General features: G+C 40.1%; 2 protein-coding genes across 16 annotated transcripts in view; one reads left to right on the top strand and one right to left on the bottom strand.

Annotated features, from left to right (window-relative positions):
* Positions 1-14,739, top strand: part of FAM228B (family with sequence similarity 228 member B) — a 43,820-nt gene that overhangs the window by 11,714 nt on the left and 17,367 nt on the right. For 3 of the 10 annotated variants that reach the window (XM_081592643.1, XM_081592639.1, XM_081592640.1), the window contains 2 exons: positions 6,294-6,421; positions 13,887-13,955. In XM_081592643.1, coding sequence (XP_081448769.1) covers positions 6,326-6,421; positions 13,887-13,955 — 165 coding nt within the window. In that variant the 5' untranslated portion in view covers positions 6,294-6,325. Of the gene's footprint in view, positions 1-5,500; positions 5,683-5,763; positions 6,151-6,293; positions 6,422-13,886; positions 13,956-14,739 lie in introns of those variants that run through there. The other 7 variants (XM_081592637.1, XM_081592644.1, XM_081592647.1 and 4 more) reach the window with 5 other exon arrangements.
* On the bottom strand, positions 279-5,690 carry PFN4 (profilin family member 4). Of its 6 annotated transcripts, none has more exons than XM_081592650.1 (5): positions 5,336-5,690; positions 4,095-4,223; positions 3,672-3,809; positions 1,706-1,811; positions 279-823 (listed from the first exon to the last, which is right to left on the bottom strand). In XM_081592650.1, exons 2-5 carry the CDS (start codon positions 4,209-4,211, stop codon positions 795-797), a joined length of 390 nt encoding a protein of 129 aa, XP_081448776.1. In that variant the 5' UTR covers positions 4,212-4,223; positions 5,336-5,690; the 3' UTR covers positions 279-794. The 6 variants fall into 6 exon arrangements, with proteins under 6 accessions (XP_081448776.1, XP_081448779.1, XP_081448778.1 ...); XM_081592653.1 differs by having other exon boundaries at positions 5,310-5,690; XM_081592652.1 differs by having other exon boundaries at positions 5,140-5,410.

Here is a 14,739-nt window from a genome sequence, read left to right on the forward strand (position 1 = left end):
GTCTGGGAAATGTGAGCAGCCAAGAGGCTTCATGATAGCTTCAGTACTTTAGTGATCACTGTGATCCAAGATCAGACCTGCCTTGCAGGCTCAAAACCTCAGTTTGTCAGCATGTGGAGAGTGGGTGTACAGTCCACATAACTAAGTTGTAAAACTCAGATGTCAGTGTTCTAATTTAAAAGGAGAAATCGTTGGCATGAGGTCTGACCCCAAAATCTCTAGATAGATCTACATGGAAAGCCCAATGGTGAGCAAGGATTCTGGACAAGATGGGATGATTGAGATGAACTGAATGTTTAATACTTAATCTGGCTAAGATAGCAAGATATATCCACCTTTTTACCCAGTACAACCTTGCCATTAAGACTAGAAGTGATATAATAAATATTTTTAGCCTATGTCCCTGGTCTCCCAGCTGCTGATCTCTGGAGAGGGGAGAGGGACTGGAGATTAAGTTCAATCATTCGTGCTTTCTTGGCATATCCAACAATATGTGTGGGAATACAAGAGACTCATGGAGGAGTCTCCCAACAGATATGCTCTGTGAAACTATCATTGCCTCACATTCATGCCAATGAACAACACTAAAGAAAAAAAAAGATAAAGTGGATTAAATAATTCCAATTAAAGAAGAGGATCTCTTGAAATGAGAAAAATTGCTTCCTTAATTCATTCTTCCTTTTCAGTATCTTCTGCCTAGTGTTTTTAAACCACAAAATAAGGCATTTATTTCTTTAGGATCTATAATTTTCTTCTAAAATCATAAAAGCCATCTTTCATAGTCCTCTGATGACTTAATTCCCTTTTCTTCTTAGATATTCTCCTGAAAGCAAACAGAACATGGTTATTATTTGACCATATTATTTATTGATGAACAGTAAATAACAACAACATGATTCATTCACAATAATAACAATATGATTCATTCATTTATTCCATAAAAATTCGTGAGTGACTACCATATACTAGGCACTGTGTTAAGTACTTGGACATACAAGGATGACTGGATAGTTAAGACCCAGTCCCTGACTTCAAGGAGTTCACTGTCTGTTTGGGGAGACAATGTCTATTGTCTATTATATGTTCCTAGAATCTTCCATAATAAAAATTTTATTTCCCCAAATTTCTATAATTATGCACAATTTTTGATAGATAAAAATACAATTAATTAAAAAATACAATTAAAACTCTCATAGATATAATTTCTCTCATAGATATATCTCATAGCTATAATTTCCCAGTTCGTTTTACATTAGATCTTTATTCAAAAACGTAGAGACATGAAAGGGGAATCCACTAGACACCAAAAAGCCAGCTGCTGGCTCACAGTGATTTCTTTTTCTATAGAAGGCCCTTTTATAGAGGATGGCCCCCAGCAGAGCTACATCTCTGCTTTTTTACCTTGCCTTCCCCACCTCATACCCCTAGCTGACTGACATAAGGGTAAACAATATGATCTGAGACTTGTCAGATCAAGGTTCTAAAAGAAATTAAGAGGATGCAAGGCTTGACCATGACACCATGAGGAAAGGTGGCAGTTTGCATTGGGATGTAACAAAGCTGACGCTCTTAGGAGGAAAGACTAGAGAAGGATTCTAGCAGGTTCCAGTCCCTGGCGTCCACTCAGCTGGTTTAACTGTATTACTTGCAGTCAGAAGACTTTACTACCACAGCGAAGAAAGACAGGTATTGGGAACAAACTTACCCAACTTCTCTGTGGCTTCCACACAGACACTAGGATACATGCCTTCAGAGTAAGTTGCCACCAGAAGATACAGATGGGTCTTCACAACAACCACACCAGTGTTTTCCTGGATAAAAATAAAACAGAATGCTCTTCTCTTGGTTTTTTTTTTTTTTTTTTTTACAATCCCTTAGAAACTTTATTTGGTATAACTTCACATTTTTGGCATATAGAAATAAAATTTATTTTCAGACTGTAGCAATGGAGACATACAATCAATATTTTTCCTAGAGTGTATAATATATAAATTATTCACATTAAAAAAATTAAGAACAGAAAGCCTCATATGCAGGAGGTATTTAAAAATGTATACTTAATTTTGAATTGGTGTTTTTGACAGTATACACAACTAGCTTTACAAATCTGAATGAGTATGATGATACATATTTGAACAAAGTATGCATATGGGCCCACTCCAGATACTTAATTCAGTACACAGATAACTTGTTCTTCACTTTGGTCACTGCAATTCCAGGTGCTGAGGCATATGTGGATCTGAAAGATACTTCCAGGAGTATTATTTATTACACTGGCATTTTAAAGATTTCTGTTTCTTCTATTCTCCTTTATAGCGAGGGGTCCTTTTCTCTTTAAAAGCAAGAAGACCTTCAAGTCTGTCTTTTGTTGGAATGGTCTGAGCATAACATCCTTCTTCTATGGCTAATCCTGTTACTAAATCAACCTCCATTCCTTGATTAATTGCTAATTTTGCCACTCTCATTGCAACAGGTCCCTGAGGTAAAAACTCTCTTGCTAGGTCCAAGGCCTTTCTGTAGGCAGCGTCCCCCTCCTGGTTCTGTTCTAGAACATGGCTGATCAAGCCCACTGACTTGGCTTCTTGGCCATCAAGCACACGTGCAGAGAAGATGAGCTCTTTTGCCAGGGACATCCCAATGGCACGCGGCAGTCGCTGTGTTCCCCCTCAAGGCGCAAACCCTGAGATGAAGGTGCCTGGGCCAGTGGGGCCATGCCTCCTCACCCAGACCTCCTGTATCGAACAGCCCACTTTTTAAATTTTTTTAACTAATCAAGACTGTTTAGTGAGGGAGGTAGGATTCAAGGCCTGAGACGCTCAGCCCAGAACTCCTCCCATGAACCAGGACTTCACCTACATGTAGAGACGGCTGTTCATCAGCCATGTAATCACCTCTTCTCTTGGTTTTAACAACAGGACTAGCAGTTACCCTCCAGCCACACTTTTCACCATTTCCTGACTTTCATATTCACATGTTTGTTTTTGGATAATCTTACTTTTTTCACTAATTTAGTTGTGTTTCCTTAAAAAGTTTCAGACTATTGTAATAACAGCATGTGTATACTGAAAAAGCTCCCAAATTGATTGTAGTATTTTCCTGTCCTGATGAGAACAACAGATGTCATGGAAAGAAAATATATTTTGGAATTAGATCACTCTGTGCTTGAATCCCAGCACGTCCATTTTCTGCTCTGACTATGGAAGAGTTATTGAACCTTCTTAAGCCTCAGTTTCCTCATCTGTAAATGAGATTACTTAGTGTATAATGTGGGTGAAGTGTGCCTAAGCCATAATACAGGGCAACCTGAAATACGACTATCATCCCCTTAATTGTTATAGGCAACAGCAAACCAACAGTTGTTTTAAGCACAAGAGTAATACCACTTTTTTAAAAGAAGGATAATACTGAGTATGAGAGATGAATTGCAGTGGAGAGAGACAGTTCAGGCAAGATTCAGTTGATAAAATCCGGAATGAATGTTTCCCAAAACCAGTCTCTGTTAGTACTTTCTTTAATGTGTGCCTTCATGGCACTAGACTGCTGCTATCTCAAATACTGCCACTGCGGTAACAGGCTTAGTCTGTTTTAAAGATAGGATCAGGAGAGGCATAGAAAACTTGGAGTCAAACTCAAAAGTTTTTACCAGTTGTCTTCACATCTTGAACACTCACATTCTTGGCATAAAGAGAATAGTCATCTGCTCGGACACATTTGTAGTCCTTCTCCTTGAAATACAATCCTTCTCTTCTGGTTTTCAAAGGGTTCTTGGCAAACCCATTTACGAGTGTTCGGACATCACTGGGCATTACCTGCAGAGGTTAAACAGACTAGAAATCGGCAAACCATGGGGAACTGGCCAAATTTGACTCACTACCACTTTTCTTAGGCCTGTGAGCTAACAATGGTTTTTACATTTTTAAAAAGTTGAAAAAAATAAAAATAATATTTTGCAATATGTAAAAACTACATGAAATTCAGATTTCAGTGTTCATGAAGTTTTATTGGAATGTTATCACTCCCTTTCCTTTATGTATTATCTATGGCCTTTACAGAAAATGACTTTAACTCTTACACCAAACTTGTTTTTTTCTTACACTAAATCCTGGTGATGCTACACATAGGCTCCGCTCCTGGAGTTTGATGAGGGCTGCACTGTCCACATTCTTTGTTCCCAGGAGTGTATCTAACAGTAAGTTCTGCAAATGGCTCATGCTCCCTCAGTTCTGAAAAAAGCGAACTGCAGTTGAAATCATCTGCTCTAGCTAGATTTTAAAAGTCTTTTAAAAGATGTCCCCAAGACATGTAGAACAGCTTTAATATCAACAGCTTTAACTGAAAAGATGCAGTGAAAATGGTGGTCCACCATCCGGTGCCCACCAATACTAAGAAGAGGAAAACAGAATCACAGAAAATCAGTTCACACAGAGGGTTTTGAGTTTGGAAAATCACAGCTCGTAATTTTTTCTATGTCAACGGTTTGTATCAGAATCACCTAGGATTAAAATGAACAAAAAACCTGACTAAATGGAGAACTACTGAAGTAAACAAGACTAAATGAGATATGCCAGTCGTGAGTCCTCACGTTCCTTTCCCTCTGATCAGCATCAGCACCAACTGTGGACACTGATCAATACCTCAGGGGCTAAAAACACCTGGTGGCTCAGACGTGAAGAATCTGCCTGCAATGCGGGAGACCTGGGTTCGATCCCTGGGTTGGGAAGATCCCCTGAAGGAGGGCATTGTAACCCACTACAGTATTCTTGCCTGGAGAATCCCCATGGACAGAGAAGCCCGGCGGGCTACAGTCCATGGGGTCGCAAAGAGTCGGACACGACTGAGCGATCAAGCACAGCACACAGAAACACCTTATGGAACTAGAGCGACATTTTTCCTACAAGTTTCCAAGTCTTCTTGGACGGTCCTCATAGGGGACAAGTTCCACAAACACGTCCTTCCAGGAGATCCTAAGGGCAGGCGCCCCTAGCCCGCCACTTCCATCGTGGTGATTTGGCCCTCGAGAGTTCCCTGGAGTGGAGTTACTGAGGGCGAGGGAGGGGGTTTAAATCCGGTCTGGCTGCCTGGGGGAAGACGCACAGGAGGCACTGAGGGCTTGGGGAAGCCGGGCGAGGGCAGACCCACTGAAGCCAGCAGCCTCTCTGAAAGCTCCACCGAGGCCTGTCTTGAGGCGCAGACGGCCATCAACGGACGCAGGGGAAGGCGAGGCGAGAGGGCGACGAGCCCAGCTACTGGCTGTGGCAGCTGCCCATCACCGAGAAGCGCTCTAGCTCCGCCCGCAAACCAGGACCTACCCGTGGGCGCTGGCGCGCTTGCTTACCAGGTTCACTCTCAGTCGGACGCGGCCGCGGAAGCGCACTTGCGCGCGCCTCAGGGACGCAGGGGTCGCCGCGTCGGAGGGGTCGTGGGGCAGGGGGTGCGGTTCCTATCGAATCACTGGACGCAGAATGTTGTCATCTACCAAGGTGACGGCCTCGAGCTGATTGGGCCGCAGGTGCGGCTGGCTCTCCGGCCTCAGGCGACGGCTCTGGAACTGTAGGCTGTCGGGTCTGGCTCTCGCGTGATCCGGAGGAGCCGAAGGCTCCGCTAGTTTTGAGAGGAGCTGAAGTACCAGTCGCGGCCATTCAACTTTTCCTCGGCGGAGGCCGCTCGTACCTTGCTCATCGGGTAGGGGCGAAGGGGCGGGGTCGTGCGTGATGTAGGTTCTACCAGGGACAAAGGCTTTATGACAGCTTCCCAGGCACTGGCGGGCGCGGGGGGCGGGAGGGGAGCAGTTTGGGCCTCTTAGAACTTGAAGACCAGCAAATTTTGTTCAAAAGCCCTTCCTTCCCTCCCTAAGAGGCCCATCCTGTGTGTGCTTCAGGAGCCAGAAAGCTGTAGCTTTCCCGTTCCGAAAGCTGCAGTTTCGGAAAGCTGCACACTCGCCTCCTTGAGGCCGGGTGAGAATTGCTGCACCGGCTCGATTGGGCAATGTTGTGGGAAGCCTGGCTTCTCAGGGGGCTTTGCTGGTTGGTCCCGAAGGAGCTCCTCTGCTTAAAGGAGGCAGGCTCGGAAGACATGAGCAGAAGCTTGTGGACAGATTCTGAAAAAAGGGAACTGCAGTTGGAGTAATCGTCTCTGGCTAGCTTTCAAAAGGCCTGTGAATACAAATGTCCCCTCTATAGGAAAAACATGATGTCTAATGTTCAGAATCCGTTTCATGTCCATCTATGGTCACAAATATTAATTAAAGAGAAAATACACGTGAATGCTCGTTACTAAGGAAGCTAATTTTTTAGTTTTTCTAGGGAATCTGTTATTTGTGACCACAATGAAAAGTTGTGAGAATGACCTGGTAACTGACAAGCTTCCCAAGCTCAAGAGCTCAAGCGAATGGTTGGAGCCACAGCCACTTTCTTTTATGGAGGTATCATAGTAATGGCATTTTAAAGTTTATACTTGGCAAAAGAGACACAGATGTATAGAACAGTCTTTTGGACTCTCTGGGAGAAGGCGAGGGTGGGATGATCTGAGAGAATAGCATTGAAACATGTATATTGTCATATGTGAAACAGATTGCCAGTCCAGGTTCCATGCATGAGACAGGGTGCTCAGGGCTGGTGCCCTGGGATGACCCGGAGGGACGGGATGGGGAGGAAGATGGGAGGGGAGTTCAGGATGGGGAACACATGTAAACCCATGGCTGATTCATGTCAATGTATGGCAAAAACCACTACAATATTGTAAAGTAATTAGCCTCCAATTAAAATAAATAAATTAAAAAATAATAATAAAAATTAAAAAACGTTTATACTTGGGTAGTTGCATTGAAAAGTGGCTTGTGCTAACTATATCATTTTTCTGTTTTCTGTTTCATTCTGCTCTTTATTATCCTCTTCTTTCTATTAACTATTTTCTTTGCTCTTCATTTTCCAGTTTCTTAAGGTGGAATAATGTCACTGGTTACATACCTTTCTAATAAAGCTACAACATTTCTCCTGAAGCATTGCTTTAGCTACAACACCCAAATTTATATATGTTGTGGAGTTTTTTTTAGATTATTTCTTTTTTTTTCTACACAGCTTTATTAAGGTATACTTGATATATAATGAATTGCATATATTTAAAGCGTACAGTTTGGTAAAATTTGAGCTATGTATTCACGCATGAAACCATCACCACAGTTGAGACAGCAAACATATTCAATACTCCCAAAGTGTTTTCATTGTGTCCCTTTTTAAGTGCCCCCTTTCCACTTTCTATCACTTTAGTTTATTTTGCATTTAAATTTTTTGTACAAATGTAATCTTACAGTATTTATTATTTTTATGTGGCTTCTTTCACTCAGTATAATTTGTGATTCTTCCATGTTGTTTCATGTGTCAGTACTTCATTCTTTTTTGTTACTGTTGAATGCTATATACCCTAGTTTGTACATCCTGTTGTTGCATATTTGGATTAACAATATTTGGCTATTACAAGTAAAGCTGTTAGAAACATTCACATACGTATCTTTGTAGAGACATATGTTTTTATTACTCTTGGGTATATATCTAGTTGTGGAGTGCCTAGGTCACATGGTAAATGAAATTTAACGTTTTATGAAACTGCCAAACTGTTTTCCAAAGTTATTTTATATTTCCACTAGCAGTGTGTGGGAGTTCCAGTGTTTTACATCCTAGCCAGCATTTGGTTACAGTCTTTGTGTGTGTGTGTAGTCTTTAATTTGAGACATTCTAAAAAAGATGTAGAGTGGCATTTCCTTATGTTTTTAATTTGAATTTCCCAAATAACTAATGATATTGAGCATCTTTTCATGTCTAACTCGCCATGTGTATATATCTATTTGTTGATGAAGTGTTTGTTTAGTTATTTTGTGCATTTTTAAACTGAAATCTTACTGTTTTTATTATTGAGATAGAATTCACATACCATAAAAATCACTACCTTAAAGTGTACAACTCAGCAATTTTTGGCATATCCACAAGATTATATAACCATTACCACTATCTAATTACAGAACATTTTCATCACCCAAAAAGGAAAGTCATACTGTTTAGCAGTCACTGTCCATTCCCTTCTCCCCTGTTCTCTGGCAACTGCTACTCTGCTTTCTCTCAGATTTATCTACTTTGGGCATTTTATATCAATGGAATCATATAGTATGTTGTCGTTTGTGTCTGGCTACTTTCACTTACCATACTGTTTTCAAGGTTCATCCATGTTGTAGCATGTATCACTACTTCTTTTTATGGCAAGATGATACTCCAATATATGGATGCCATCAGTGGATGGGTATTTGAATTTTTTTCTAGTTTTTGACTATTGTGAATAATGCTGCTATGAACATCTGTATACAAGTTTTTGTGTGAACATATGTTTTCAGTTGTCTTGGGATGTGTAACCTAGGAATGGAATTACTTAGGTCATATGGTAATTCTGTGTTTAACTTTTTGAGGAATTGCCTGCTTCCCACAGTGACTGTACTATTTTACATTCTCATCAGCAACGTATGAAGGTTCCAATTTCTCTATTGTTTAGAGTTCACTGAACCTCTGGTATCAGTGGGCATACAGTTCCCAACACATTTGGAAAACTCTCAGCCATCCTTCTTCAAATATTTTTCTATCCCACCCCTCTCCTTTTGGGAAATAAAATTACACTTTTAATCACGTGCTTGAAAGCTATCGCATCTATCCCATAGCCCACCTGTTAATTTTTTTCAGACTTTTCCCTTCTGTGTTTCATTTTGGACAGCTTTTGTTCTTATGATTTTGTTTACTAATCTTTTCTTTTGGAATATCCAGTCTGCTGTTAAGCTTGTCTGTGTATTTTTCATTTCAGACATTGTAGTTTTCATCCTTAAAGTTTTTAGGGGGTTTTTAAAAACTCTTCACTGTCTCAAAATGTCTGCTGTTTCTTCTAGTTTCCTAAACTTAGCTTAGTTCAGTCACTCAGTCGTGTGCGACTCTTTACGACCCCATGGACTGCAGCACTCCAGGCTTCCCTGTCTATCACCAACTCCCAGAGCTTGCTCAAACTCATGTCCATCGACTTGGTAATGCAATCCAACCATCTCATCCTCTGTTGTCCCCTTCTCCTTCTGCCTTCAATCTTTCCCAGGATCAGGGTCTTTTCTAATGAGTCAGTTCTTTGCATCAAGTGGCCAAATATTGGAGTTTCAGCTTCAGCATCAGTCCTTCCAATGAATATTCAGGATTGATTTCCTTTAGGATTGACTGCTCTGATCTCCTTGCAGTCCAAGGGACTCCCAAGAGACTTCTCCAACACCACAGTTCAAAAGCATCAACTCTTCGGAGCTCAGCTTTCTTTATAGTCCAGCTCTCACATCCATACATGACTACTGGAAAAGCCATAGCTTTGACTGTGCAGACCTTTGTCGGTAAAGTAATGTCTTTGCTTTTTAATATGCTGTCTAGGTTTGGCATAGCTTTTCTTCCAGGGAGCAAGGGTCTTTTAATTTCATGGCTGCAGTCACCATCTGCAGCAATTTTGGAGCCCAGGAAAATAAAGTCTGTCACTGTTTCCATTGTTTCCCCATCTATTTGCCATGAAGTGATGGGACCGGATGCCATGATCTTCGTTTTTTGAATGTTGAGTTTTAAGCCACCTTTTTCACTTTCCTCTTTCACTTTCATCAAGAGGCTCTTTAGTTCTTCAGTTTCTGCCATAGGGTGGTGTAATCTGCATATCTGAGGTTACTGATATTTCTCCCTGCAAGCTTAATTCCAGCTTGTGCTTCATCCAGTTAGGCATTTTGCATAATGTACTCTGCATATAAGTTAAATAAGTAAGGTGACAATATATAGTCTTGATGTAGTCCTTTGCTAGTTTGAAACCAGTTGGTTCCAATTTGTAGCCAGCCTTTTCCAATTTTGAACTTATGAACTATTTTAATGTCTTGGTCTAATAATTATATTATCTGTGTCATTTCTGAGGTAGTTTTTATTTTTATTTATTTTTAAAAACTTTTATTTTATTTATTTTAAAAGTTTTATTTACTTATTTATTTTTGGCTTCTCTGAGTCCCTGTTGCTCTACCGGGGTTTTTTCTAGTTGCAGCAAGTGGAGGCTACTTTTTAGTTGTGGTACTTGGGTTTCTTATTGTGGTGGCTTCTCTTGTTGCAGAGCATGGGCTCTAGGGCCTGTGGACTTTAGTAGCTGTGGCCTACGGGCTTAGTTGCGCTGCAGCAGTGGAATGTTTCCAGACCAGGGATCAAACTTGTGTTCCCAGCGTTGCAAGGCAGACTCTCAACGACTGGGCCACAGGGGGAGCCCTCTGGGGTAGTTTTGATCGATTCTTCTTTTCATTATTAGTCAAATTTTCCCGCTTCTTTGTATGCTTGATGATTTTTTAAATTGGATACCAGGCATTGTGAATTTTTTCTTGTTGAGTGCTGGATATTTTTTATTTTCAATAAATGCTCTTAGCTTTGTTCTGGGATGCAGTTAAGTTACTTGGACACATTCTGTTTTTTTTAATGTCTTGCCACCAAGCTTTGTTAGGTAGAACTGTAGTAGCATTTAGTGTGTGGCTAGTTTTGCTGCAGTACTTCTGTAAAACTCTATGCTTTGCATACGATAAAGTTTTTTCACTCTGGCTGATTGTTAAGAGGAATAACTCCTGGGGTTTGTGACCTCTAGGGATTGTTTCCCTAATCTTTTTAGGTACTTCTTTGCACAGTGTTTCTTTGAGTAGTTTCCCCACATGCATACAGTGGTCAGGGCTTCCCTGGTGGCTCAGAAGGTAAAGAATTTGCCTGCAATGTGGGAGACCTGGATTCAGTCCCTGGGTTGGGAAGATCCCCTGTAGGAGGGCATAGCAACCCACTCCAGTCTTCTTGCCTAGAGAATCCCTTGGACAGAGGAACCTGGTGGGGCTACAGTCCATGAGGTCGCAAAGAGTCAGACACGACTGAGCGACGAAGCACAACACAGCAGCACAGCACAGCACACAGTGTTCAGCATTCACCTGAAGTCTCAAGGGGCGCACTCTCCAGATCTAATTGTCTGCAGATCCCCAAAACTCTCTGTGTGACTTTCTTCCTCTGGTACTGTGCTCGATCAACTGTAGCTACTCTGGCCTTCCCAGACTGCCAATGCCCTTCCTCATTTCAGTTATTTCCTCCTCTCTGCACCAGTCTGGAGCTATTTTAGGATTTACCTTGTTTTCTGTATCTCAGGGGCCACTGTCCTTCATAGCCTGATATCCAGTATCTTTCACTATATTTTTTAAGGTAAGAGGGTAAATCTGTTCCCTACTATTCTGTCTGAAAGTAGAGGTTTTCATCCCAGCCATTATTTATTTAGAATTCCATTTATCAACTTGTCGAACCTTTTGCTGTTGTCTCATAACTCACTGCAACTTTATTCATTTTTCCAATCTTTTTTTCTTTCTGTTTTTCAGACTGGATAAATTCTAATGAGTTGAATTCAGGTTCACTTACTCTTTTAAAGTCATCTTCAATCTGCTACTAAGCCATTTAAGTTTTTTTTTTTATTTAAGAACTATATTTTTCACTTGTTTATTTTTCATTCTCTTTTTCTGCTGACATTTTTTCTATTCATTATGAGCATATTTTCCTTTAACTTCTTAAATATAATAGTTGACCTAGAATCCTTATCTGCTCATTTCAACATATGGGCCATCTAAGAGTTGATTTCCATTAGATTGTATTTCTTTTTGAAGTATGGTCACATTTTGCTGTTTAATCTAGTGATTTTGAACATTATGAACGCTATATTGTAAAGGGTCTGAAATCTGTCATGTTCCTCTGATTAATATTGAACTTTTGTTTTAGCAGGCAGTTAACTTGGCTGAACATGAACTCTAAACTTTGTTTCTCCTGCAGTTGGCAGCAAATGAAATCACTGTTTAGTTTTTTTTAGCTTTAGCTGTGTTGCAAGGAGTTTTTTTTGTGCATATGTAGTTCAAGGGTCTATTAGAGATTTGGTCTGCAGAATTTGTGGCGTTCGTCTATGGCTTTCTCCTTTCAGGCATTTCTCCTTTCACTTTCTTGCTGCTATGGTTGCCCTGAACTCTGTCTTCTAATTCTGGAATCTGTAAAACTGTGTATCTTTATCTGCATTTGAGCCACCTCCTTTAGCTATGACTGATGCCTGCTGTTAGATTAAAGTCCGTAAAAAACTGAAAACTTTTCCAGTGCTATTCTGTTTGTCCAAGTGTTGACTCCCCTTTAGTTTCTTCCTGCTCTGGGTTAGTCTTCAGTGTCTTCAGGTGATTGTTTTAATATACTGGTACTCATCTTGGTTTTGAGAACAGTAGATTTGCGAGAAATAGCAACTCTGTGAGGCAGAAAGGACAAAGAAAATGAATTTGGAGTTAGACACATTTGAGTTTGAATTCTGGGCTCAGTGCAGGGTTTTCCAGGCTTCTGGTTGTTGCTTACCTCTGATGAGCCTTAATTTCCTTGTGTGTTAATGGGGAAGGTTAGTTCTTAGATTTTGAGATTTTATTACTCTATTCTGGAAAATGTTAGGGATTTCCCTGGTGACTCAGTTGGTAAAGAGCCTGACCACAATGCAGGAGACCTGGGTTTGATCCCTAGGTTGGGAAGATCCCCTGGAGAAGGAAATGGCAACCCACTCCAGTATTCTTACCTGGAGAATCCCATGGACAGAGGAGCCTGGTGGGCTACAGTCCATGGGATCACAAAGAGTCAGACACAACTGAGTGAATAACTTTCTTTCTTCTTTCTTTCTGGAAAATACAGGTAGTAGAACTGAAGACAACTAATTCCAATGACAGTTCATTTGAGAATATTTTATTTTTGTGTAATTATGAGAGGATTTCAAAGGTCACCCCAAATGTCTCCCACCTTGGGACTCTTTTATTATTAATCATTTTTTCCATTGCAGAAATATGATAGCATAAAATTTGCTCTTTTTAGCCATTAGTAACTATATAATTTGGTATCTTTAATTACATCCACATGTATGTTAGAAATCAGCCTCTTGCATTTTCTGGCAGATGTTTAATTGAGGAAGATTTGTTATAAAAATGGAAAAACTTAATTTTATGAACTACTTCCGGAAGTTTGTGTTGGCTTAAAATATTGAGAATGTGGCTTGTTCATAAAAAGTATCAATATTTGATAGCTATAATGACTATGCTATGCTATGCTATGCTAAGTCGCTTCAGTCGTGTCCGACTCTGTGCGACCCCATAGACGGCAGCTCACCAGGCTCCGCCGTCCCTAGGATTCTCTAGGCAAGAACACTGGAGTGGGTTGCCATTTCCTTCTCCAATGCATGAGAGTGAAAAGTGAAAGTGAAGTCGCTCAGTCGTGTCCGACTCTTAGCGACCCCATGGACTGTAGCCTACCAGGCTCCTCCGTCCATGGGATTTTCCAGGCAAGAATACTGGAGTGGGTTGCCATTTCCTTCTCCAGGGGACTCTTCCCAACCCAGGGATTGAACTCATGTCTCCTGCACTACAGGCAGATTCTTTGCCACTGAGCCACCAGGGAAGCCCATAAATGACTAAGTGTAATCAAATAAAATTCATTAATGAGTAAACGAATTCCATTAGAGGCCTGATTGTATCATTTTATAAGATGTGAAAAAAGATAGGTACCATGTGACTTTGGGCAAGTCATTTGACCATGTTGGGAGTCAAAATGTCTGTGATCTGAGTTATTTTTTTTCCCTAGAGTGAAATGTAGCTGAGAGTGGAAAGACTCAAATACTCTTTAAAAAGTACTTGATGATATGATTTGAGGTATAAAAATTGGGATTTACAGAGAAATTCCCAGTGATATATAGGTCACATAAAATATTATTAATGTAGGTAGTATTAATAATTTAATTTTTTAATATTTGATTTTCAAAATTTTATTCTATCATTTTAGGCATTAGCTAAGGAAGATGTTGATGCAGCTATTCAATCACTATTATATAGAGAAAATTATATAATTAAGGTAAGAATTGGCTACAAAATGTGTCTCAGTTAAAAATTAAATTTTGTTTTCTATTTTAGATGTATTGCAATGTCATTATAAAAATTTTAGAAAATATAGAAAATAATGGAAACCACTCCTTAGCCTTTAGGGTTGACCTTAAAAGAGCTTTGAGGTTGCTTTAATTTACTTCTTCACTTTCTATACTTTGTGGGGATTCTTTTATAGATACCTTATAAGAGTTTCGTCCTGTTCACTTGTTTCTTCATTTTAGTGGGACTTCTAGGAATCCCTGTCTATTTTTAAGAGTTGTTATTGGAACACACTGACCAATTATTACTCAGGAATACCTAGGTAAGGACAAGGCTTTAACTGTAGCAGGATGGGCTTAATTATAAGACAAGATGAATGTCCATGTGATGTGAACTAAACTCTGGAGTGGGCAGCCTATTTTTATTTTTAAGAATTTTCTTTGGAGTTGTTTAAAAAGGAAAGGAACTATTCACTGAGAATGGTAGAGATGTGCTATGACCTGAAGTTAGGGAGGGATGTTACTTGGAAAAGGTCTCAGGGTTTTGAGTACTTTATTTTTTTCATTTTAAATGTCATGTTGTTGATCCTAGTAATCACAGGATTTCATTTGCTAGGTGAAAGGTGTATGAGAAGTTTTGTTGAGAATGATTTAGTCTTATAGCCTGATTTAGGCATTTTCTTTGCAGGCTACTTGCCATTTGTACCAGGTTGTGCTGCAGTTCTGCCTTTTTACTCTTGTCTTTTTTTTCCTGGCCACACCGAGCAGCTTATG

The sequence above is a fragment of the Giraffa tippelskirchi genome, chromosome 4 (genome assembly GCF_054371585.1).
Source record: "Giraffa tippelskirchi isolate mGirTip1 chromosome 4, T2T-mGirTip1v1.2.pri, whole genome shotgun sequence".
In the NCBI taxonomy this organism is placed as follows: Eukaryota; Metazoa; Chordata; class Mammalia; order Artiodactyla; family Giraffidae; genus Giraffa; species Giraffa tippelskirchi.

Bases quoted from the DNA above. Each gene is read 5' to 3' on its own strand.
- PFN4 (XM_081592650.1), bottom strand. From the start codon at position 4,211: ATGAGCCATTTGCAGAACTTACTGTTAGATACACTCCTGGGAACAAAG. The intron at 3,810-4,094 runs GTAAGAAAAAAA...TAACCTCTGCAG, and splicing joins TAGCATCACCAGGATTTAGT to GTAATGCCCAGTGATGTCCG. The intron at 824-1,705 runs GTAAGTTTGTTC...GTTTGCTTTCAG, and splicing joins GGAAGCCACAGAGAAGTTGG to GAGAATATCTAAGAAGAAAA.